Source organism: Aethalodelphis obliquidens, unplaced genomic scaffold, assembly GCF_003676395.1.
Source record: "Aethalodelphis obliquidens isolate GAN/ISIS:26980383/991018 unplaced genomic scaffold, ASM367639v1 scaffold26, whole genome shotgun sequence".
Taxonomy (NCBI): Eukaryota; Metazoa; Chordata; class Mammalia; order Artiodactyla; family Delphinidae; genus Aethalodelphis; species Aethalodelphis obliquidens.
In genome coordinates this window covers 1,504,488-1,530,000 of record NW_020837970.1, presented here as the reverse complement: position 1 = coordinate 1,530,000, position 25,513 = coordinate 1,504,488, and the positions used below count along the sequence as shown (strand labels likewise).

Sequence of the window (25,513 nt, the reverse complement as noted above, 5' to 3'; positions counted from 1 at the left end):
TTTGGGAAGCCAGATAGGTATCAGTGAAAAGGGAGTGGTTAAAAATCTGTCCCCCAAAGTGAGAGAGTGGCATGGACTTACATATACTACCAAATGTGAAAAAGATAGCTAGTGGGAAACAGCTGCATAGCACGGGGAGATCAGCTTTTTGACCACCTAGAGGGGTGGGATAGGGAGGGTGGGAGGGAGACGCAAGAGGGAGGGGATATGGGGATATATGTGTATGTACAGCTGATTCACTTTGTTATAAAGCAGAAACTAACACCATGGTAAAGCAATTGTAAAGCAATTATACTCCAATAAAGATGTTTAAAAAAAAAAATCTGTCCCCACCTGCTTCCAGGAGTCTTAGAATTCAGGACTAAGTTGCCCACAGGGTGTGGAGGATTAAACAAAATAACTGAGAAACCTGAGAAGAGCAAATTGTCCCTCCCATTTTTCTAAGCTACCCGGTCAGTTGTGATACATGGCACACTCAGAGCAGGTCAGGACGTTGGCTTCAGTGGTGAATTTTCCACCCTTTCTCGCTCCCTGAACTCTCACTCTCCCCTGCTGGGAGGATGCGGATGGAGGTGAACTTCCTCCCTTCCTTTATCAAAGGTCCTGAGGCTCCCAGTCCCTTTCAGTGTCCGGGGTGAGGGTCCTTGACACCTGGCCTACCTTGATTTTCCTCACCTCAACTCCAACTCTCTTCAGCCCTGGAAGGACAGAGCACTTCCACGCCCGAGGACCGGCCTGTTCCAGCCACTACCGCCAGTGAGAGCAGGAGGGAACCGCGTGACTGCAGGGGAGAATCGGAGCACGGGCCGGAGTGAGGGTGGGGCGCCGGGCGTGGCGTCCGCGGTTGGGAGGGCGTGGTGTTGGGGTGGGGCGTGGTGTCGGGGTGGGGGCGTGGTGTCGGGGCGTGGCCGGCCCCAAAAGGCCGTCCCGCTGTCTTGCTGCCCAGCTGCCAGGCTGCTGGGCCGCTGCTGCTTTGGGGCACCCAGGCTCGGGTAAGGCGGCCTACCCCCGGCTCGGCTCGGGTTCGTCTGTCCCAGGTGGTGGGTCTCTGACGGCCTTAGGCTCGTGCAGCCCTCGGCTTCCCGCCTTCAGGCCGAGGATTTGGATACTGAGGGGCGGGGAAGGAAGGTGAGCGCGTGTAGCAGTTGCTATAATCTCTTTTGCTCCAAATTCTTGCACGTGGAAAATTCTCTCTTCTACTCTCTCGTCCAGATGTCGCATCAGTAGTGACCGAAGACATGCACCTATCAAATTGGTCCTTTCGACTATGGGGGGGGGGTGGTGGGTGGCGGAGGGTAGGTAAGGGCCTTAGCATTCCTGCCTGTAGTCTCCCAGATACTTTTAGAGACCCGCCATTCACTACCGAGAGAGTTTCTTGGGTCTCGGAAATCGGACTTCTCTGGGACTGGAGTCAGTTGAATTCATTAAGTTGAGTCCGGTAGCTGGGGAAATGATCCGGTGGACGCCGGCTGGCGAGGGTGTGACAGCTTGAGACCTGTCGCGTCAGGGGATCTGGTGAAAACTTTCCTTGTTGTGCACCTGCCGCTGAGCCAGCAATAAAGGTTACGGACACAACACTTTTGTCACTTGAAAAGCTGGACGAGGGACAGGAAAATCAAGGGGGTGATGTCTGTATTGACGAAAATCTGGCAAAGATGAAGTGCTAGTAATACTCCCTTGCGGACGGGTGCTTCCTTATTCCGCCTTCCTCAGCGATTACAGCATTTCTGTGTTCATTTCTAAACTGTTTCTAAGATGCAAACACAACATTGCTGTATAGCAGCCTTAACTTTGTCTTCCTCCCCCTCGCAGTTTTAATGCTAAAAGAGTTCAAGGTCACCTTTGGAGACTAGGTCACATGTTGGGAATTTTCTACCTGAAGAAAGGGGTTTAGAAATTTTTGTTTGTTTCTTTCATACCCATTCCTACCCCCCACCCTCGCTTCTCCTGCCCCGCAACACACAGTGGGTTAGTCTCCACTCTCCTGAATTCTCACCATTTAAAGGCCAGGAGAGAAGAAAGCAGCCTCTTTTGTCATGCATTACTTGCGGTTAACTGGGTCTTGTTCCTTAGCCCTCCTTTAGCTCCTTCAATATTAAAATGCACCAACAGTGTTTTCTGTAAAGAATGCAAAGGGCTGGAGGAGAAAGGGAAACTCTGTCCATGCTACCATCTAGTAAAGTGAATATTATTTTTTAAAAACCGCAAAAATTGGGACTCTGTTGAGTTCCAATATTCTCACTACTTTGGGGGAAGATGTTTTAAAATTATTAATATAATTATTTTATCAATAAAATATCAACTGTTAAGACTCTCTGTGTGTGAAATCTTGCATTAACAGTCTCTATCCAATGAAGTGACTGTTTTAGAAACCTAAGGTTCTAGTTTATAGAGGCCAACTGGAATAGAAGTATATATAAGTTATTAAATAACTCTATGGAACCTTGAAAATAATGGTATTAGGAATATTTCAAAGTTTCAAGATTGCTTCATTCAGATTTATTTGTGGCTTGACAGTTCACTTTTTTTCTGTTATTTAATAGTGTTACAGTATGCAGGCGTCTCTGAGAATGCTAAGAATTCTGTCCATGCATTTTATAGACATTTCTCTGGAGCTCTGCTCTGAATGTATAGTTATTTCTTCCCCAGTCATAACATTTTTAGATTAAATTCTGCTCTAGACTGAGTTGGAGGCAGGGAGATGAGGTAGGGATAAAGACTAAAAGAATATGTCTAAGTTCTCATACCAGACCATCTCTGAAGTCCTTGCAAGTCCCCAGATTAACTCTGGGGTACCAGCAAGTCCTTTAACTTATGTGTGTTATTTTTGTCTTCAAAATAAGAAATTTCTGTTTGGTCTTAAAGGACATTTGGGTCTCTTTGAAGTCTTCTATAAAAAGCAACTCCTCATTTCTAGAGCTAGGTATCACTGCTCTAGAGCAATATCTCGTCTAGTTTGCTCTCATTTCCAAAGGGCTTCCGAACATGTTGGGCAATGCCCCTGCCCCACCTAAGCAAGGTAGTGCAGTGGTTAAGGGCATGAGATTTGGAGACTCCTGAAACTGTCTTGGTTTTCTACCTCTTATCTTGGGCAAGCTATTTATATTCTCCAAGCCTCATTTTCCTCATGTTTAGAATAAAGAAAACAATAATGCTTAGGGTCATTATGAAGATCAAATGAAGTGATGCAAATAATGTAAATAGCAGTGTCTCCAACTTAATAGTTGATAAATGTTAGAAAATCTTTTCCCAACACTGACCTCCTTCCTTTTTTACTTTTAACAAGACAAAATTTCACCTGGAAAAATTAAAGTCCTATATATGAATGTTTAAAGAATAATCAAGTACAGGATGAGGGAGTTGTAATTAATTGAACCAGTCAATCTCATGGTAAATTGAATGTGTGTTTCCTCTGAGTCAGTGGTGAGTTTTAAGGGCCCAGAAAGCTGATAAGATTTTAGGCTGCTTCAATAGGAATAGAATGCATGTTGATGGCCAAGGACATTTTTCTACGTCTGCCTTTTGCTCCTTGTGCAGACAGAGTTACATTCAAGCTGATTTGTCTGGGAGAAGAAAAAAAAAGAGGCAACTCTTGAAGCCATATCACATTCACTTGTAACAAATACATTAATTTTTGACTTCCCCCTCAACATTTTTTTACTTCTTGTTATAGGTAAAACTACCTGCCAGCAAAATGCAAAGGAAAAAGGAAGAGTTTCCTGCCCTCCAAGCATTCATAGTATAGTTCGGGTAACAGGAAGCATTGGATCAGAGTGATCAGAGCTCTGGTAAAGGTAGAACAGGGAAGGCTGGGAGTAGAGGAGTGCTGTGTATCAACCAGGGGAGGCTCAAAGGAGTTAAAGGTGTTAAATTTTAGTTCCCGTTTTGAAGGTTCCATTTTTATAGGAGTTTGCCAGGAAGAAATGATGAGGAAGAGCCTTCTGGGCCAAGGGAGACTTCTGTGTCTTCAAAGGTATAGGGTGAGAGAGTATGACAAATGCAAATCATCACACAGTATCCCTATGCTTGTTTCATCCTTTCCTGGCTACAGGATGTTGGCAAATTGCTTCGCTGAGCTTTAGTTTCCTCAAACATAAAATGAGGGTTGTATATTATTTTACACTGTTAGGTGCTTATTTAATTTTCAAGTCTCTCCCATTAGAATGTCCACCTCACAACTTTGTTGGAAGACTTCCGTTGCCTAGAAAACACAAGGCTGTCTGACACACAGGTGACAGTCAACCAGTGTGGTTCCCTCCACCCGTCTTAGTCTCTTGATGAGAGAAAATACAACAGGAATCCAGCCTTGAGTATAGATGGGATTTAGCAATTTCAAGCATATTATAAAAAACAGACCAAGAGGTGTTGTAACTATTCTTGTTGTTTAGAATGAAGTATGAAGCTATTTATACTTTCACCTCCATTACCCCTATTTCCCAACCACTAAAGGCTTACTTTCAACTCCAGCTGTGTTTTTCAGCCTATATTGCCAGACCAGGCTCTGTAAAAGGAGTTCCACCACACTGAGAGTTCTTTGATAGACAAAGGTTAACATTCCTGTGTTTACATGATAAGATCTCAGACCATTTTAGGGCCTGCTTCCTGCTCTAGTCCTTGTTTTCAGTCTGAGCAACTGAAGTGAGGCTTAGAAAAAAAATTTGTGGGGAAGGGATCTGGATAATGTGTTAGCTCTTTTGGAGTACCAAATTGCAAATTGAACATTTGGGGAGGAATTTGTTAGAGGATTTTACCCTCTTGTGATTTTTCTCTGGTATTGTTAGCTCTTAAAATTTTAAATTTGGAAGACTTTGCCTCGACATTCTAACTTAATCATCTTGAATTATCCCTTCTTGTAAACAATGTACACATTTGCTCAACGACTGAATACCTAGAGTTTTCCTGTTTAGGCCCTTTCTCCAAGTGAATTTCAAAAGGAAAGACCTCAGGTAGTTTTCTTGCAAAGTCCTACAGAACATGGAAGATTTCTTTCCATGTTTCGTTCAGACAGCAGTAGATAGAAAAAGAATTTAACTACTTTAAGCTTTAGTCATCGCAGAGAAAAACAGTAGGTTAGGGGCCAGACAAGGCCTGTTTGCTGTGGAAGGCCCAGATTAGGCCCGCCAGGTATTGACATTCTCACTAGGTCATGCAGACCAGGCCCTGAGTAAGAACTTTTTGAGGGAGTTATTCTTTTTGGTCACTCATTCAGTGAATATTGCTTTAATTTTATCAATTGATTTTTATATTTCATTAATTGTGTGGTACATGGGGGATGATGAGATTAAGTTCTTCACCTCAAATGTGAGTAAGAATGTCTTTGGAGAGCAGGTTAAAATTCAGATTTCCAGCCTCCAGTTGAGATTATATGAACCTCAAATGGTGACCAGAGTCAGGCACACAGTAGGTACTTCATAAATATTTGTTAAGTGAACTGACTGCCACTTTCAAAATCACTGTTAAAACAGAATTCATTTTCTGTAGCACATTTCATAATTTTCTCTTTTTTTTTTTTTTTTTTTTTTTTTTGCGGTTTGTGGGCCTCTCACTGTTGTGGCCTCTCCCGTTGCAGAGCACAGGCTCCAGACGCGCAGGCTCAGCGGCCATGGCTCACGGGCCTAGCCGCCCCGCGGCATGTGGGATCTTCCCGGACCGGGTCACGAACTCGTGTCCCCTGCATCGGCAGGCGGACTCTCAACCACTGCGCCACCAGGGAAGCCCATCTCCTCTTTTTTTAAGTGTGAAAAGCTCTATACTAATTCTGTATTTCCTCTGGAGAAATAAAATGTATTCAATTGCAATCGTTATTTAGAAATTGAAAATAAAAAAATTTTTAATAGCATCATAATTTTTTTTAGTTAAGAGAAACAGTCAGAGCAACAGTCAGAGCAACTCTCTTGAATAGCTAATGTCTGTTGCCTGGAGAAAGAGAAAATTATTTTCTGCCCTCCATGTTGATGTGTACAGAACATGTGTTCTGAGTAGCTGCTATTTTCACTGCCTCTTTTTCCAGCTGAAGTGCAACATAAACTATTTTAATTAATATTGTGTCACCAAAAGGGATTGAAATAGCCAATTGAATTCTACCAAGATAGAGTCTTTTGATGAAAACATATCTTTATTGATTGTGGACGAAGAAAATCATTCTTAAAATGAAATCCAGAGAAAAATCATATCCCTCAGAGAAAATTTCTGAGTGGCAGGCCGAGATTAACATCATAAAATTGAATTTGTGCTGCAAGCCTTTGATGTAATCAGCAGCTGGGAGATGGTGTTGCCCTTACTGTGCTCCCTCTGATTGTGGTGAATTATTGTGTGGAATGAAATAAGTGTTTCTTGTGTCCCTCCTCCAAGAAATACAAACAAGGTATTACTAGGTAGTTTCTTGCTAGTTAAAATGGGTTGGATCGATTCCAGGCCTCTCAGGCTCTCATACTCCCATGAACTATAGGAGCTGGGCATTTATTTATGCCCCAAGGACAGAATTTCTTGATATCACCGGACAGGGACTTCTTCAGTCAGTAGAAACCCAACAGAGAAGTGACAAGAGGGATCCCCCCTGCCAGGGACATTTTTTTTTAGAATAAGCAGAAGCCAGGATATGTTAGAAAGGGCTACATTTGCCTGGTTTCTATTGGCCTGTAGCCAGCCAAGCCCTTCCCTGTCTCCCTCAGCTACCGCTTGTGACATACACTGCCTTGAAATCACTGCCGTGTGGAAATATCACTTTATACTAGGAATCTTGTTCCATGATGCCAGTGTTACAGTGGGCTTTTTGTTGGTGTTTCTGTATGAAGTCCTGGTGCTTGGAAAACATTCTTGCCCATGCAGGTACTTTCACACGTGTAATGATGTAATGAATAGGTTTTGCAGATTAAGTAGAGAGAATCTATTTATACATTTACCCACAGATTAAAGAGTGATGTGGCACCTTAATCACCCCTGCGGCTGGACCTAAGTTGTTTCTGATTTTTTTTGTTTTTAAATGAGTAAGTGGACTGGCACGACTGTAAACAAGGTAGTGGAGTCATCACTGTGTACTCTCACTCTCAAGTTGTTTGAGAAGTGCGATGATCCTTGAAGTCAGACGAATCTGGGATATAATTCTATTCAAGGGATTTAGATTTATTTACCAAGCCTCCTTTTCGTAATAAGACTAATGGTGGTGTGTCGACCAAATGAGATAATGTATGGGAAAACCCCCAGCACAGCACCATGTCTAGAATGTCTTCTAGTGAACACGAATTGAAAATACTTTGTCTTAAGACTTGGAAAGGATAATTAAGGCACAAGGTGGGGATATGATCTGGAATAAGGGAAAGTAGGGGGAGCCAGGACAAGGAAAATGATGAAAAGAGGTGAGGAAGAGAAATATAAAAAAAAGAGGTAGGATTTGTCTGCTCCTGACAGAAAATCCACAGAGGTGAGAAGAATGGTTGTAAATGGCTCACCTCTTGTGTCTTGAATTAATTCCAGCTGAAATGGGCTGGAAGTCCCAGAAAATATCTTTTTAGAGAACTGAATATTCCAGTAAGGCTAAGTTTCCTTTGGATTATGACCCTCAAGTCCTGTCCCTCCTCTACCACTCCCTCTAAACCACCATGGAACTCTGCACCCATAAGCCTTCTTGATGTAAGTCTGTTTTGGCCACATTTCTGCTCAGATCCTGGAATGTCAGAGGGTGGTCTTAAAGACTTCCTTGGCAGAAGCATCCGTGTTTTGTAGGCAGAGTCAGTAAACACTGGAATCCGGGGTATTAGGGAGCCTTCTCCAAACAGGAGTGTCTACGTAGGTTCATATTCCTGCCTGTAGGAGTGCCTTCTATCTGTTTATTCTGCGAGGAAAGGATTATCATAATGGCAGTGTACTGACTTCAATGTCAGCCTCTGCTAAAGATGGGAAAAGGGGAATAGATTCAAGGTTAGGGAAGGAGACAACTGGTCCATGGGAAAACGCAGAATTTTTCTAAGAGAGATGCTTAGGTATAATGGATGCACCATCCACAACCATGGGAGCAAAGTGCTCCTTGCTCTTGTACCTCAGGAAAACTCATCACAGTCTACTTTGCATCAGTTATTACCTACCTATGGCTTGACTTGTAGCTTGTGAATTCCTAGAGATCAGGAGCCTGTGTTTTTTCATTTTCATTTAGTAGAGCATTTAATAAATACCTGTTGAGTTAATAAATGAGTATATTCTTTCCTCAGGGAACCTATAATGTGGATGGAAAGAAGATTTATTACACAAAAGAAGTAGAGAACAGAATTTGGTATATGACCAATTGTGTGATTCAGAGTAAAGTTTAAGTATCTGTCTCCAGAATTGAGATATGCATTATTAAGATTTATGTTCTTACTTGGAAGAAACAAAATCTGTCAGATGGTATATTAGCTTGCTAGGGCTGCCATAACAAAGTACCGCAAACAGAGTGGCTTAAATGGTAGAAATGTATTGTCTTATGGTTTCAGAGGTTAGAAGTCTGAAATCAAGGTGTCAGCAGGGTTGGTTCCTTCTGTGGGCTGTGAGGAAGAGTCTGTTCCATGCCTCTCTCCTAACTTCTGGTGGTTTGCTGACAATCTTTGGCATTCCTTCTCTTGTAGAAATATCACCCCATCTCTGCCTTCAACTTCACATGGCTCTCTCCTTGTGTGAATCTTTCTCCAAATTTCCCTGTTTTATAAGGATGCCAGTCATACTGGATTAGCCCTAACCCAGTATGACCTCATCTTCACTTAATTAATTACACCTGCAATCACCCTATTTCCAAATCAGGTCATATTCTGAGGTATTGGGAGTTAGGACTTCAACATATGAATTTTGGGGTGAGTTCAGTTTAACTCCTAACCCATGGAAAGATGGTAGATTTTGTTCTACTTTGCCAATTTGGTACCTTTGACATTTTATTTTAGTCTCCCCTGCTTAATTCACTGAATAGCTGGGATCTATTGTAAATTGTGATAAACTGAAGGATTATACATGACAAGGATTACACTTATTGTTCTACTATTTACTTAACAGGATTTATACACAAATTTTGAGATTAAAAATGCTTTCTGGTAAGAGTGGCTAACATTTATTGAATGTTTACTATCTAATGATTTCCATGGATTAGACCACTTAACTTTCACATCTACCCTATTAGATATTAGATATCTATCTATTAGATAGATATTATTATTTATCTACATTTTATTGATGGGAATCCAATACACAGTTGTAAAGTAACGCACCCGGGAACATACAGTAATAGCGTTGACATTGGAATCCAAGCTGACTAACTCTAGGGCTTCACCACTGGGTACATACTATCTCCTTAGTCTTATTACAGCCAGGTTAGGTAAATATTATTACCATTTTATGGATAAGGAAAACAAAGTTTAAAGTAACTAGGGACTTTCTTGGGTCACAAAACCAGCACATATATAATATTGATAAGTGTATAATATTTGGGATCTGAGTTTAGGTAGTAACTTCCATGGGGAAATCCTTTCTATCTTTGATCTCAAGCTCCAGTTGTGTTTTCTCCCCAAACATTCTTGCATTTACCTTACAAGGCACTCATCATATTGTTGGTGACTCAGGATGTGCTTGTCTTCTTAGAAACCCATGAGCTCCTTGAGGTTCGGAGATTCTTATCTACATTCTTAGAATCTTGCATAGTCTCTAGCACAAAATAGATAATAAACATTTTTAAACAAAATGCATGTAAGTAAAGGTAAAGGAGCCAAAGAAAAGGGAGACCAGTTGAAACACAAGAAATAAAGGTCAATAAAAGGAGTAACTGAGGTGACAGAAGATGAAATTTGGGGTAATGATAAAAATGTTATCATAGGAGATTAGTATGCATATCTTAGAAAAATAAGCTAAAAATAAGGAAAAGATATGATATGTTGAGTGATGAGAGGAAGTTCTTGTGTAAGTGGCTTGTTTTTCTTGGTTAATTGGAAGGAAGGGTCATCAACTAAGAGTATTGGGGTGTAAGGAGTTGCCTGGGTTGCAGGGAGGTTTATGAGGGGGTAGAGGAAAAGATTTGACTGTGGGACTGGATTAGAGACATGTTTCCCAGTGTGATTTTAGGTAGTACACAACAAACATTTATGTTAATAGACAAGTATTTATTTTAATGTACATTTTGAAAAAAAAGCTAACCAGCCTGTCAAGTCCCATGATTTTATATGGTTATTAATCATTAAGATAATTCTAAAGAAATAGTTATATAACAATTTATTTTTAATTGAATACTTAAAAATAAAATGAGTTAATTTAAAGAAATAGGCAAATTGTTTTACAGATTGTATTTAGATATGGCAAAGAAAAATATGACTCAAGACTGGAAATACGTTTACAGAGTTCATACACGTCAAAACAATTGCCTAATAGTGGGAATACTTAGTTAAAATTAATCATAAAATTACTTTGTCGTATGTACTTTGAGGTCAGGGATTGTGTTTTTCTGTTCTTTGTGTTCTCTGCAGCTCAGCCCACTACCCAGAATACATTTGGTTCTCATTAACTATTCATTGAATTTATTTAAGAGTGGACTACTAGAACAGTGAGACTTTCTGTTCATGTTAAATATCTCTAGGTTAAGAAAAAAAAATGACTTGGACTGTAAATATTCAGAGTTAAATGTAGCATAATTAAAAAGAAAAAAATCCACTTCTTAAAGCCTAAAACTAAGGTTTTAGACAAGAGGATTTGAGTTCCATGAAGTTGTTCATTGACTAAATATAAATAAAAGTGAAGGAGCTCTATTTCCAGAGAAAACCATAATTCGAAAAGATGCATGCACCCCAAAGTTCATTGCAGCACTATTTACAATAGCCAGGACATGGAAGCAACCTAGATGTCCATCGACAGAGGAATGGATAAAGAAGATGTAGTACGTGTACACAATGGAATACTACTCAGCCATAAAAATGAATGAAATAATGCCATTTGCAGCAACATGGATAGACCTAGAGATGAACATACTAAATAAAGTAAGTCAGACAGAGAAAGACAAATATCATATGATATCACTTATATGTGGAATCAAAAAAAATGATACAAATGAACTTTTTTACAAAACAGAAATAGACTCACAGACATAGAAAACAAATTTACGGTTACCAAAGGGGAAAGGTTGGGGGGAGGGATAAATTAGGAATTTGGGAGTAATATATACACACTACTATATATAAAATAGATAAACAAGGACCTAGCACAGGGAACCGTACTCAATATTTCATAATAACCTTTATGGGAAAATAGTCTGAAAAAGAATATATATATATATATAACTGAATCACTTTGCTGTACACCTGAAACTAACACAACATTGTAAATCAACTATACTTCAATAAAAACTAAAATTTTTTCAAAAGTGAAGGAGCCACCCAGAAAGAAATGAGTTGACTTTCTCCTGTTTCTTTTTCTGGCCAAATGCTCATCTGTTCGACATTGTCTGTAAATGGAACACACTTGGCATTAATGGGGCTCTTTTAAATCTGTTGCTCTACAGCTTAATAAACAAGGAGATGGGTCTTCCCTGGTGGCGCAGTGGTTGAGGGTCCGCCTGCCGATGCTGGGGACACGGGTTCGTGCCCCGGTCCAGGAAGATCCCACATGCCGCGGAGCGGCTGGGCCCGTGAGCCATGGCCGCTGGACCTGCGCGGCCCGAGCCTGTGCTCCGCAACGGGAGAGGCCACAACAGTGAGAGGCCTGTGTACCGCAAAAAAAAATAAAAATAAAAATAATAAATAAACAAGGAGATGAAATTTGAAGGTAATACTTTGTAATCTTTTACTCACAAGACTGGCAGAGTTGTAAGCTGTGATGGAAACCTCATCCGTGTAGTGATAGGGATGTGATTTCTTGGCTGTTTGGTTTTATACTTGTTCCAGATCACGCGTGTGTGGAGTTCAGAGATTATTTTGCATATCTGTCTAATTCATCCCTTGATCTCTGGGTTATTTTACCACTGACTTTGCCTACCACGGCATTCCCTACCTAAAACACATTACTTTCTAGCATTTCTTAAGTAGCAGTTAATCACTCAATAATAACATTTTTGGAGGAGCTTGGCTTTGATGTTGGTTAGCGGTTAATTCTGAAATTGTCACGCTCCACTGGGTAAACCAGGTGGATTTTTATATGTTATTCAGATATGCCTTGGGCAGCTTATGACTTTATAGAAACAATTTTTTACCTTTTCTAAGGAATGATCTGATTACAATCTGTTGATTAAATAAGACCTTTTGCTTTGGGAGCAGCTGCAAACAAACAGGTTTTGGGGGATAGGGCTTCTGCTGAGACCAGATGAGCACAAACCCTTAGGTCCCATGGATGCCTGAAGCTTCTTACTTCATTTCCCGGTTTTAAAGTAGCTCTCATGCTGGCCTACCCTGATACCCAGGTGTGTTTCTCTTCAGCTTACATCTATTCCTTGTTGCTTCATAAAGCCCCGCTTTGTCCTCTCCCAATTTATTGCCACTGACTAGCTAGCTGACATCCAACAAACTGCTTTATTCTAATTTCCAATCTATTTGTTTTTTTCAGCTTCATTAAGGAATCGTTTACATACAATAAGCTACACTCATTTCAAGAGTACAATTTGATGCATGTTAAAACCCCAAGCTTTTTTAACCTAAACTTAAAACGGGGTAACGAAACTTCCTCTGGGCTCAAGATGACCAAGTTATCTTCTTTGAAGGAGAGAATCATGAGGCAATTTATTTGTGTCTCTCAACAGTTCCTAAGTATGAGTTTTGAAGAAAGTAAGTAGGATTCCTTTCCACTTAAGAGATGGGATTCAGAGGCCACAGAACTGTTAAGAGGCAGATATGAGATTCAAACCCAGATCTGTTTTATTCCAAAGCTTGTATTATGAACTGCTATACTATTTTTACTTTCCTCACAGATGTTTACTTTGGTCAGGAGGTTATTGTCAGAATTCATGGACGGTAAGTGAGGAGTATATCCTTTGTATTTTTTGATTGTCCTCAGTAAAGGGGTTTGACGTTTGTCTTTGTGTTTGAGGCTGGCGAGGCAGACTCAGTGTCAGGGCATGTCCCTGAAGAGAGCTATTTATGACAAGGTAAACAATTCCAGTGTCCAGTAGACACCAGCCACGAAACCCCATTTGCCTCATATTTATTTTTCTGCTAGCCTCAGATCAGACAAGTCAGAGAGATAAAAGCAACTTGTTACAGGGAAGAAGACGAAGGTGAGAAGGAAGATGGGGGCTGTAATGGTGTGTTGTCTTCTCTAGTGCTTTCTCGTAATTATGGAGAAAGGACCAGGAAGCATTAGCACAGCTTTTAGAGACGATGTAGGCCACACTGGTGCCTGAATGGATAAGAGGTTTTATTGTTGTTGTTTTTCTTGACTATTTGCTTTTTGTTATTTATTTTTGTTTTTTTATTTTTAAAGAAATACCGACATAAAGACTTTTGCTTAGCCTGTCACTAAGACTCTCTGGTGGGGAAGCCTGGGTTGTCTTTGTCATGGTGTGCAGGAGGAGAGTTCTAGGTGGAGTCTTAAGAGACCAGGTTCCAGTTCTTACTCAGCCACTCTCTACTTGGGTTACTTTGGCCAAGTAAACAATTTTCCTGAGCTTTCATTCTCTTGTCTGTAGAAGGAGGGAGGGGGATGATAGTGATCTTCAAGGCTCCCTTTTGGCTGCAACTTAGGGTCGCCAGTGGCCCTAAGATGCCTATAGCATACCCAGTTCAGTTTGGATTTCAGATAAACAATAAATAATTTTTATAAGCATGTCCCATAAAAAAGTCAATTTTTAAAATTATAAGCATGTCCCAAATCTTGTCTAGGACATACTTACACTAAAAATATTATTTGTTGTTTACCTGAAATTCAAATTTAACTAGACATCTTGTATTTTTATTCGCTAAATCTGAGGACCCTAATATTACCTGAAGTTGTTGATTAAAAGATCATCATAGATTTTAGAAGTAATAATAGCATGTACATTTTTAAAAAAATAATCAATTAATTAATTAATTGATTAATTTTTGGCTGTGTTGGGTCTTTGTTGCGCAGGATCTCTCTAGTTGCGGCGAGCAGGGACTACTCTTTACTGTGGTGCACAGGCTTCTCATTGCAGTGGCTTCTCTTGTTGCAGAGCACAGGCTCTAGGCGCGCGGGCTTCAGTAGTTGTGGCACGTGGGCTCAGTAGTTGTGGCTCACGGGCTCTAGGGCACGCGGGCTACAGTAGTTGTGGTGCACGGACTTAGTTGCTCCACAGCATGTGCGCTCTTCCCAGACCAGGGCTAGAACCTGTGTCTCCTGCATTGGCAGGCAGATTCTTAACCATTGCACCACCAGGGAAGCCAGCATGTACATTTTTATGGCCAAATGTTCTAGTATAAGTTCACAGGAGTTTTGAGAAAAGAAACTGTAGTGACAGTATTCTAAAAGAATGGAAGGAAATCTCACACTGAGAAAGGCATTGCTAGAAAGTGATAGTCACATTGTCTGCCCACAGTGTAAAATTACAGTGATTCATTTCCTCATTCATTCATTCAATAAACATTTACTGAATGACAATTATGAACAAAGAATTATGATAAGCATTTTCTGTAGAGACTCACCTCTTTTCACATCAGTTCTGCAAAGTAATTATTTTTCCCATTTTGTAGTTGAGAAAACTGAGGATCAAGGAATATTTGTTAGCTATTAATGGAGGAAAAAGACCAAGATTTTTATGACTCCTTCTATTATATTTTCTTGCCTCTTTTCACAATAAAATATATTTTGAATTAAATTAATGGAGATGGTGGTATGCTGGATAGAACCTAATGATCAACCTAGAATCAGAAACTTTGTATTTCTATCCACCTGAGTGGAACACAAAAAAGGGAAATGGAGGAGTTACTTTCCCCAGAACATAAGTTCTAACAGAACAAGAAGACTCTCTAGTCTTTTCTTCTAGGAAAATCACACCTTTCCTTCAATTCCTCATCAGCACTCTAAGAGTTTACTGCCTCATTCTAGGGCTTCCCTGGTGGCTCAGTGGTTGAGAGTCCACCTGCCGATGCAGGGGACACGGGTTCGTGTCCCGGTCCAGGAAGATCCCACATGCCGCGGAGCAGCTGGGCCCGTGAGCCATGGCCGCTGAGCCTGCGCGTCCGGAGCCTGTGCTCTGCAACAGTGAGAGGCCCACGTACCAGAAAAAAAAAAAAGGGGGGGGGGATCATAATGATCTTATTGAATATGGCTTTTTCTAGAAAGGAAAAATATCTACAAACTTCATGTATTTTGAATGACTAAATACCATTTGCAAATAACAGTTTGAAACCTTCTCTCTTATTCAGAAAAACAAAATGTGGAAATTATAAAAATGAACATTTGACTTTGTTAACCATAAAAGGTAGGAAATCCAAGCATTATGTCACGGATGCAATTTTGGTCTTTTTTGATATGTACCTGAATTTCAATCTATATTTAAATGTATAACATTAAAATAACACATCTAAATTTAATATTATGTCTTTCATTCTTAGGTATAAATTGAATTTGTCTTTATATATAATTAAATTGTATCAAAACCAGCTTTATAATACCAACTTTAATAATTACTAGACCTAAAATAATGATTTTTCTTAAAGTTATTTTTCATTATACTATTCAAAAATAACAAAATAATAAATATGTATATGAAAGGGGTTCTGAGAGACTATTTTTGAAGAAAGGGACAAAAATCAAAAGGATGGGAAAGCTGATGGAACACCAGCTATCCCTTATAGGTCACACCTCACTCTTATCTGCATAGCACTTATACATGTCCAGAGCATTGTACTGTGATGTTACATAGTAATAAAGCCACTTCGGAAAAATTGGGGATATATATATACAGCTACATAATTGAGTAATTCATTTACATAGGTATTCTACCTGCAGGCTGTGAGCTTCTTGAAGGCCATTTATCTCATTCTAAGAATTCATTGTGATATTTTGGTAGGCTGCAGTCAAAAACTTGTGTAGAAATTATCTGAAAGTCACTTAAGAGTAAAGTTTGTATGTGTGTATATGTGTGTGTTTATATAATTATTTTGATAGCTATATTGATTATATAATAAATATTGATCATATTCCTTATATAAGTAACAAAATACAATATCAGAATCTAAAATGTTGTACTTAGTGCTGTGACTTGGTACTGTGACTAGATCCAAATGAGGGAAATTTATTTGACCTTTATAATATAGTCTGTAATTTTATCCCTGTCTGTGGAAATGTTTCTTTTTTAATGTCCATTTTTTTCCCTCCAATGGAACTGTTTATTTTAAATTGTTTTCAATTAAGCCAGATTTAGAAATCATTTAAGGGCCTGTAAACATCTATCCATAGTTTTGTTTTAGACATTCCAAAATATCATTCAGGCACTCAATTTTGGAATATAATAATTATAAATTGAGGGCTGTGTTAGAGGTTTATAGTCCCTTTTCAAAGATTTTACAACTTGTCTAGACATATAATTATTTGAAATGGGACAGTATACTTCTGTCAAAGGCATGACTTTCTTCTCCACATCACAGACTTTTCCTCTAGCTTAAAGATTCTACGATAGACTGTTTTTTCCTTTGAGGTTTATTTATTTTAATTTATTCATTTTATTTTTGGCTGTGTTGGGTCTTTGTTGCTGCTCGTGGGCTTTCTCTAGTTGCGGCCTGCGTGCTTCTCATTGCAGTGGCTTCTCTCGTTGCGGAGCATGGGCTCTAGGTGCGCGGGCTTCAGTAGTTGTGGCACACAGGCTTAGTTGCTCTGGGGCATATGGGATCTTCCCGGACCAGGGCTAGAACCCATGTCCCCTGCATTGGCAGGCAGGTTCTTAACCACTGCGCCACGAGGGAAACCCCTGAGGTTTATTTTTGATTAGACATTTCTGGGGAATTGTACAGGGTCTCAGAAAACATGGATTTACTCTCTCTCTCCTGTTGATAGCAAAGCACCAAGTTTCTGGGGCTAATTTTAAAATTTTTCTGCTGAAAAAAAAAAAGAGAGAGAGAGAGGAAGTCTGAAAAACGTGACTTCTGAAATGTGCAACCTTTTAATGTTACTTTTTCTCACTGTACTCGCTTAGTCTCTCAGAATCTCAGAATTAGAACTGATCCCAAGAGTTATCTATTTCTCATTGTTGGTTTTCTTGTAAGTGAGGGGGATCAGATTAATGATCCCCAAAGCCATTTCCTGCCTGAAATTCTAGATTATAGTTTATGAGTAGTATAACGATAGCATAGTATGTATAATTATACCTACATGCTTTTGTTTGCATCGCTGGATTTATTCCCCATAAGAATACTGAGATGTAGGCAATGTAGGTGATGGTATCCTTATTTTACTGCATACAACTGTTATAATATGGAAATAAAGGTAATAAGTAGTAAAGCAGCCCTATATCTAGGTCTCTGAATACCAGATCTGTTTTTACTACATTTAGCAATCTGGACTGTTCAGGATGAACTCTGGTTGAGATCTGATTTCTTGTGGTTTGACCTTTGTGCTTTTTGTTTTCTTATTTGGATGTGTCAGGAATCTTATGACTATTAAGGATTTTAATACACTTACAAAAATATTTACTTTTTAATAGCAAAGTTCAGATATTTGTTACTTAGATGAGGTGACATTTCTGGGGAAAGAGAGTTTGCAAAGTTGTCTTCAAATTATAGTGTGTAGATAACTCTATTCTTCTTGAAAGGCCTAGCTAGACTTTGGTGTGGGTAAGGTCACCCATAGTCAGAGCTGGGTGTGGGGTGGGTAGACTATTCCTATCCTTCTCTTGGTTAGCATCAATCGTCAAGAATTGGAATAAAAATCATTCTTCTTTGACTAATTAACAATGGGCATGGTAATTTCAATGTCTGACTACATTCTTCTCTATTTGACGGGGACACACCTTTCTCCACAGCTCTCGGAGAACACATTGTTCAAGTTTGTGTCATCATAAACATTTATGAGATGATCAATTTTCAAAATTTACAAATGATAACTGTGTACACATCTTCCCATCTCTGTGTGTCCAGGATTCCTTTACCATGAGGTCCTCCCTACAGGCGGTGGCACTCTGGGGAAGGAAGGCACCTCCTCACAGCATCACTGCCATCATGATCACTGATGACCAGCAAATGATTGTGACAGGAAGTCAAGAGGGTCAACTCTGCCTCTGGAATCTCTCATCTGAACTAAAGGTTAGTGAAAACTATTACTATTGAAGCAGACAGAGCTCAAAAAATAAACACAGGGTGCTTTTTATACCTGCAATGACAGTGGAAGTTTTGCATGGTTGTTAAAAAGGTACTTACCAAAGTAATAAATGGGTTTTACTTTTGAATTTGGAAAAATGAAGTATTATATGATGGATCAAGATCATATGTGAAAATTATATTATGAATAGCACCAATCTTAGCTACCAGTTAAGTGTTATCATCCTTTAAGCTATGCTGAGTTTTACTATTTTTTATCCTGAATTATATGTTTAAGTAACTGAACTATGCACATGTAAGTATAATTCTAAAAATTATGGCTCATTAATCTAAACAAAGGGCACCCTTGAAAACCACTATTAACTAAATGAGTAATATTTTAATAATATTTTAGTAAATAATAATATTTAGTAAAAATATTTAGTAATATTTTAATTATCTGGGTGTTTCTGCCAGTTTGGCCTTCTTGCCATTCTTTTTTTTTTTTTTGCGGTACGCGGGCCTCTCACTGCTGTGGCCTCTCCCGTTGCGGAGCACAGGCTCCGAACACGCAGGCTCAGCGGCCAGGGCTCACGGGCCCAGCCTCTTCGCGGCATGTGCGATCTTCCCAGACCAGGGCACGAGCCCGTGTCCCCCGCATCGGCAGGCGGACTCCCAACCACTGCGCCACCAGGAAAGCCCCTTCTTGCCATTCTTTTAGTCTCTGCTTGCCTGTGATTTTTACAGGTCACATCGAAAAGCTCTAAATCCAATTTACTATTGTCGTCCTCCTATTTCAGAACCTAACCTCACCTAGGATTTGGCCCATTGATTAGCAATTAATTGTCCTTGTCCCAACTCATAAACATTTAACATATTGGAATAGATATTTGCTTAGCTCTAGGAGCCTCTAGACCTAATTTGAACACTTAAACTAATGATGTACTTAAAGTATACTGCCCTCATTAGGAAGCCTTTTAAAGATCAAAGACTATTTTTAGCCTTTAAAGTTTGTCACTTTAAAACCTAAATTAACAATTAATTGTAATTCTGTTTTATAGTGTAATTAATTAACATCTGTCATCACTGAGCAGTTACACTACAGGACTGCCAAAAACTGCAAGCAGACCAGCTCAGCTCAATGTTTATGAACATTCCTAAAAGAAGGACTGGGTATTATTGCAACAGCTGAGCTTTGAAATTGGCCCTTGCCTTCATTATCTCTTACAGTCTAAACTTAAGATCCTAAATGGCTTAAACTATCTTGCTACTTTTTTTAATGTTGGAGTGTAGTGTTTCCTGGCTGAAGTAGTTGTCTTGTAATATGTAGGTTGCTATAAGCTTAAGAAATTTGGAATCCTAGCATCTATATCTTTTTACGTATGTTCCTGGTATTTATTCAACATGCATTTATTGGGTGCATTTTACAAGGTAGGCAGTACGGTGGGAACCTGAGTTCAAACGTGAATGAGAAGACCTGGTACTGGCTGCCCAACTGGTCGCAGTGTCGTAGAGGAAGGACATAGGCTAGTAACTGCCGGTGCAGTTATGTTATAATACAGGGTGCTCTTTGTGGGGGTCAGTCTGTACTTCATCTTCAGTGGGAATAGTTATTTCATGCTTTTCTTAGGAGCAAGTCTTCTGCTTGGGGTTAGAGCAATGGGAAGGGCGATGCTATTGGCATCTAGTGGGCAGAGGCCCGGGATGCTGTAAACATTCCGTAGTGCACATGACAGCCCCTCACAGCAAAAAAATTATTCCACCCCAAATTCTAATAGTTGCTGATATTGAGAAATCACAGTTAGAAATATGAGGTGGGAATGGGAATCAGATTGGCAGGGGTGTAAGGAACAAGAAGAATCATTGAGAAGACTTAAGAAGGAGATTGGATTAGTTTTATGTTTTGGAAGTTCACTGTGAGGACATTGTGAAAAAGTTAGTAACACAAGTAAGATATTGATGAGTATGGGTGTGAGATTTTCCACATAAGAATTTTCCTTAAGATTTTCTAGGGCTAATCATAGGACCAGAAAGAATGAACACCTTCTCTTAGTTTTCCTTTGAATCTTGCCCCTACGTGACAATGGGTCAACTATTAGCAGGGAAGATTCTAGGCTTTTCAAAAATCAGGGCATTTTTGAGTTCTCAACAAATCCTCTTGGTATCTGTAAGATAGTCAAGTGGGTGTTCCATCACTGATATTTTAATGCTTAGTAGTTTAATTTGATTTTTGTTTTAAAATATATAGATAAAGGAATAATTCAGCCAGAGGAAGAAGAACAGCAGCCTTGAAGACAAGAGAGATTTTAAGAGAGGTTATGACCACGTGGTTGATTGAGTGGCTGTAGGGCAGCTTGGGACCGATGGGCATAGCAGGGGAAGACAGTAGGAAGGGGAGAAGGACACTGCAGGGAGGTGGGGTGTAAAATGAACTGGGAGCTCTTTCTTTCTTCCTTGTACTAAATGTGGAAAGCTTCTTCCCCTCTCCAAAAGGGTTTAGGTAAGAGAATAATCACGGTCTGTGGTCTTAAACGCTCACTCACCACCAAATAAAGTGGAAAAACAAACCTAAGGACACTCACTTATGCAGTCATTAGACGAACTACACAGATGCTTTTTGTCACAGGTGTAGATTCCTCCTTCAGGTTTCTCAGAGTCTAGTGTAGGAGACAGACATGTAATTAGGAAGCTGTAAAGTGGTGGGATACACACTGTCTCTATGAATTTGACCTTACTATGTATCTTATATAAGTAGAGTCATACAGTATTTATCCTTTTGCAACTGGCTTATTTCACTAAACACAATGTCCTCACACATGTTATAGAATAAGTCAGAATATCCTTCCCTTTTAAGGCTCAATAACATTCCATTGTATTTATATACCACATTTTGTTTATCCATTCCTCAGCGGACATTTGGATTGCTTCCAAACCTTTTGACCATTGTGAACGATGCTGCCATGAACCTGGGTGTATGAACATATGTTTGAGTCCCTGCTTTCACTTTTTTGGGCTGTACTTAGAAGTAGAACTGATGGATTATATGGTAGTTCTATTTTAACATTTTTGAGGAACTGCTAAACTGTTTTCTACAGTGGCTGCACCATTTTGTATTCCCACTAGCAGTGTGCAAGGGTTCCCATTTTCTCAACATCTTCACCAACACTTGTTATTTTCTATTGCTGTTGCTGTTTTCTTAATAGCCATCCTAATCAGTGAGAAGTGTGCTCTTCAAGGGAAAGACTTTCTGAGGGTGATGCCTGAGCTGAATTCTAAAGGATGTATCAGACTTGAACAGGAAAAGCAGGTGGGAGGAGATTGCAGACAGAATGATAAGTGTGTGTGTGGAAGGCGAGACTATTTTGCCTTCAGGGAACTGGTGAAAGTAGTTGAGCAGACCTGGAACATAAAGGGCAAATTAGAGGTGATAGGCACATCTGGAAAGGACAGAGCAGACTCAACGTGGAATCTAACATGCTGAGGAGATTAGATTTTTTTTTTTTTAACTAGCAATCGCTAACACTTTGTGCTAATTAAAAGCAGTGGTAATATTAAGGGATTTTGAGGAGATGACATAATACTATTTTATTATATTTGTAATTTAGAATATCACTTGGTATTAAGGGCACATTGAAGGGAGAAGGAGATGAGGTAAGTCCCATACTACCAGGGACTTTGGGCAGAAGGCTTCTACAGTAATGTAGTCAGGAAAGTTCTTGACTATGAACTAAATCAGTGGCAATGGGAATGAAGAGGAGATGAAACCTGGAATGATATTAAGAGGAGAGTATGGACAGAACTCAGAAACCAGTTGGTTGTGAGCTAAAGGCGCAGGAACAGCCAAAGATACCTTCCAGATTTGGGGTTTGGGTGATGGGTAGGACTGCTAGAATGAGAGTATCACGTTTCTGTATAAGAAAGAGAGAGGATTAGAGAATAGGAATAGGGAGGGAAAGAAGCTGATTTAAGGTCTGTACATCTTGGAGTATCCAAGCATTCATTAGGGGATTGTGTACACATCTTAGACTTTCCCTGTCCATGGGTGGTGGGATGGCGGGGTGCAGGGGAGCTGGAGAATAAATGTCTCCCTGTCCTGGGCTGCTCATCACGTATCTAGGTTAAGCATTCTGCTTCCAGGCTCAGGGTCTGACTCTCAAAGCCCTGTGCTTTCCCCAAAACTTTGTGAGGTCTGCCAATGGGGAGCTTCTCCAAGTCCCATGCTAGGAACTTCGTCACTTGGGCCTTTTGGTATTGATTGCTGGCATTCATCATACCTGTGAGCATAGCAAAAGGTGAACTCTGAACATTCTCTCAGGTATATTCTCTTATAGTATCGGTATGTTCTATTTTTCTTCCTGTTTTATACTCAGAAGGAAACACAACAGTGACAAAATGAAGAACAGCAATGTTGAGTAGAGAAAAAGAATAAAGGTCTTGGTCAAAATCTAGGTCTGTTATTTACCGACTCTGTAGTGTTGGGCAAATGACTTCTATTCTTCAAGCCCTAGTTTCCTCAACTGTGAAATGGGGATTAAACCCTGTTCATAGTTGCATAAGTGCCTGGAATATGGTATATGCTCATCAAGTTGTGTGTTCTTTTCCCTTTTCTATTTGTGCTATGGTGGGAGTTGAGGGGGACCAATGCTTCATAAAGGTGGAGCCCACGAATAGAAGTAAAGGTTTCCTGGATTTCATCATGGCAACGACTAGGCGTGATTGTAGAGGTTTTTGTTATTCTTCACAGCAGAATGTGTGATAAAATGAGGAGGTTATAGTGAATTGTCACAGCTCATTCAACTACATGTGAAGATTTAGTAGCAGAATGAAGACTTCATATGAAAGGCAATGGTGTTCTCTTCTGACATTTTGTCCATAGTGGATTTTCTCTGGAGGAGGAGTATCTTTGATTTGCCCTGATTCATTGCTTAATTTGGCCTGTAATATATAGGACAAGGGTTAAATTCATAGAATTACGCTTTCCCAAGTGTAATGATAGGGAAAGATAATATGTTGTTTTCTGAGATGGAACCTGTATTTCCCAGGAGGAAGGTAGAGAACTTGGATTGTAAGTGATTAGAACCAACTGCAAAATGCTCTATGTAGCACTAGAAATTTATTCTGATAACAGATCTTTTAAAGAAATAATTCTGATTAATATAGAAATAAGAGGAAGGCAGAGAACAATTATGTTATGAAATAATTTGTTCTTATTGTTATGGTTGGATTATGAGGAACAGATTTCTTTCACACATGAGATAATGGAAGAACTAGTCCTTGGTGTCATTTTAAAAATTCACACATAGGAGAAAAAGCTGGCATTTTGCAATGGCATTTTAACTAAGTTGGCTTAGTTAAAATTTTATTTCTAATGTGGATAAGTTAATTTTTACTATTTCTGAGGCAGGAATTCAAATAAGGCGTTATAATGGTTACAAAAAGGGTAATATTTTCTCTGCATTATTTTGTAAACTCATTTCTGAATTCTGAAATCTGCACATAAATATGCTACTATTGTTTGAGGCACATTTTGTGCGTAATAAATGTCAACACTGATTTATTTGTATTCAAAACCTAGATGTTGTAAAACAGGTCCAGCAATCATCTAGGTTTCATGACAGATGCAAAACCAAAAACAAAAAAAATGTGTATAACACAGTTCCTTTACCTAGAAGTTTATTATCCTGGGGATTTTTATATGCCATATATCAGTTTTCCTGAAACTTATGTACAGCAAAAACATAATATAACAGCATTCCTAATTAGAATTATGAATAATTATATAATGTCATGTTATATTCTTCTACTAAAAAGTTTACAGCTATTTAAAAACTTACCCTCATCATTTTCAGATTTCGGCCAAAGAACTTCTTTTTGGTCATTCAGCTTCAGTGACGTGTTTGGCGAGAGCGAGAGACTTCTCTAAACAGCCCTTCATAGTTAGTGCTGCTGAAAATGGGTAGGTAAGATATGTGGAACTGTGCACCTGTTTCTGTTCCTTCTCCCTTTTTAAAAACTCTGATGGGATACAGAATTCTAGGGCTGAAGGAAACTTTAGTGATTAACATATTCCTTTTACATATAGGAAAAGTTAGATCTTGAATGGTTGAATAACTTGTGTGACAGTCCCAAGGAAAGTAATCAGTACTATGACTCCCAATCTTTAAACATCCCAACGTGTATCAGGCCTTGTGGCTGCCTCATTGTGTAAAGGATGTTGGCAAATGCCACCTATTATAGAACTGAAAATGGAAAAGTCTGGGCGCTTGTCTTTTTTCATGTAGTAACTCACTTTGAGCTATTAAGCAAATCCATGCAAGCCTTCATAGTTTCGTGAAACAATTCAGCAGTTACGATCTTTATGTTGTACACTTGTCTGATATCATTTTACAACAGAGGAGAGGACTCACTTGCAAATGGGATGTGGGAGTGAGAAGGAGAAGGAACATAGTGATCTGGGTGTAGTTTCATGGAAGGAGGTTTGTTCCAATGAAACAGGACTTAGCTGTAGGAAAAAGCCCCACTGATGGAAGAGCTACTGTGAACTACTCTGCTGATGAGATGTTTGCCAAAGTATACTCAAGAATGCGGAATCCATTCAGCACGTGTTTGTGAATGAGGGATTGGGTTGCTGGTTGAAACAAGAAAATCTCCTCCATTTTTGTTTTTAACCCAAGGAGAAATTATATGGCTTAGAATTCTGAGACCCAAAAGAAGAATGAGGAATCAAGTGTCCAACTTTTAAAAATGGAATAGTTTAACAAAATGGCTAGTGGTACAGACATCAAAGAGATACCTATTCTCATAGCTTATAGCAAAGCCATAATTGTTATACTTAGAGAGATTGAGCTTTGGATGAAGCTAAACTGAAATGTCCTAGTACATTCTTTTTAAACAACTGCTTAGCTTTCATACACTAGGCTGCCTCGAAGCCTGCTACATAGGCTGAGATATTTATTCCCAATCTAGAGAATTTGGGGGATGGTTAGTTTTTCTGAGACTACTGGCACAGTTGATAAAATTAATAGCTGAGTGAGAAATAGATCTGAAAAGTATAACTGAGTTCCACCTTGAGGTTTTTGTCCACAGTGGTCTAGCTCCAAAAAAGAAACTAGGAGTTAATGGACATATTCTTGATGATAGATGAATTCAGCTGTATAAGTCCTGTAAGTATGATTGTTAAAGGGCCAAGGAGTCTGGTTGGTCTTCCTTTTCCAAGATGATTTGAATTTTCTAGAAGTCTATTTCTTTGGGGTCTGACACCTTGCATCTATGAGATTCTCCTTAGGCAGTACCTACACTTTAGCTACTGTATACTTAGCAAATCCTAATTCAAT

At 39.4% G+C, this 25,513-nt stretch overlaps 1 protein-coding gene across 2 annotated transcripts in view; it reads left to right on the top strand.

The window, feature by feature from the left end:
• The first annotated feature begins 967 nt into the window (after positions 1 to 967).
• Positions 968 to 25,513, top strand: part of WDR72 (WD repeat domain 72) — a 205,612-nt gene continuing 181,066 nt past the window's right edge. Inside the window, exons 1-3 of one of the 2 annotated variants that reach the window (XM_027123063.1) lie at positions 968 to 992; positions 18,021 to 18,185; positions 24,029 to 24,135. In XM_027123063.1, coding sequence (XP_026978864.1) covers positions 18,033 to 18,185; positions 24,029 to 24,135 — 260 coding nt within the window. In that variant the 5' untranslated portion in view covers positions 968 to 992; positions 18,021 to 18,032. The other variant, XM_027123064.1, reaches the window with a different exon arrangement.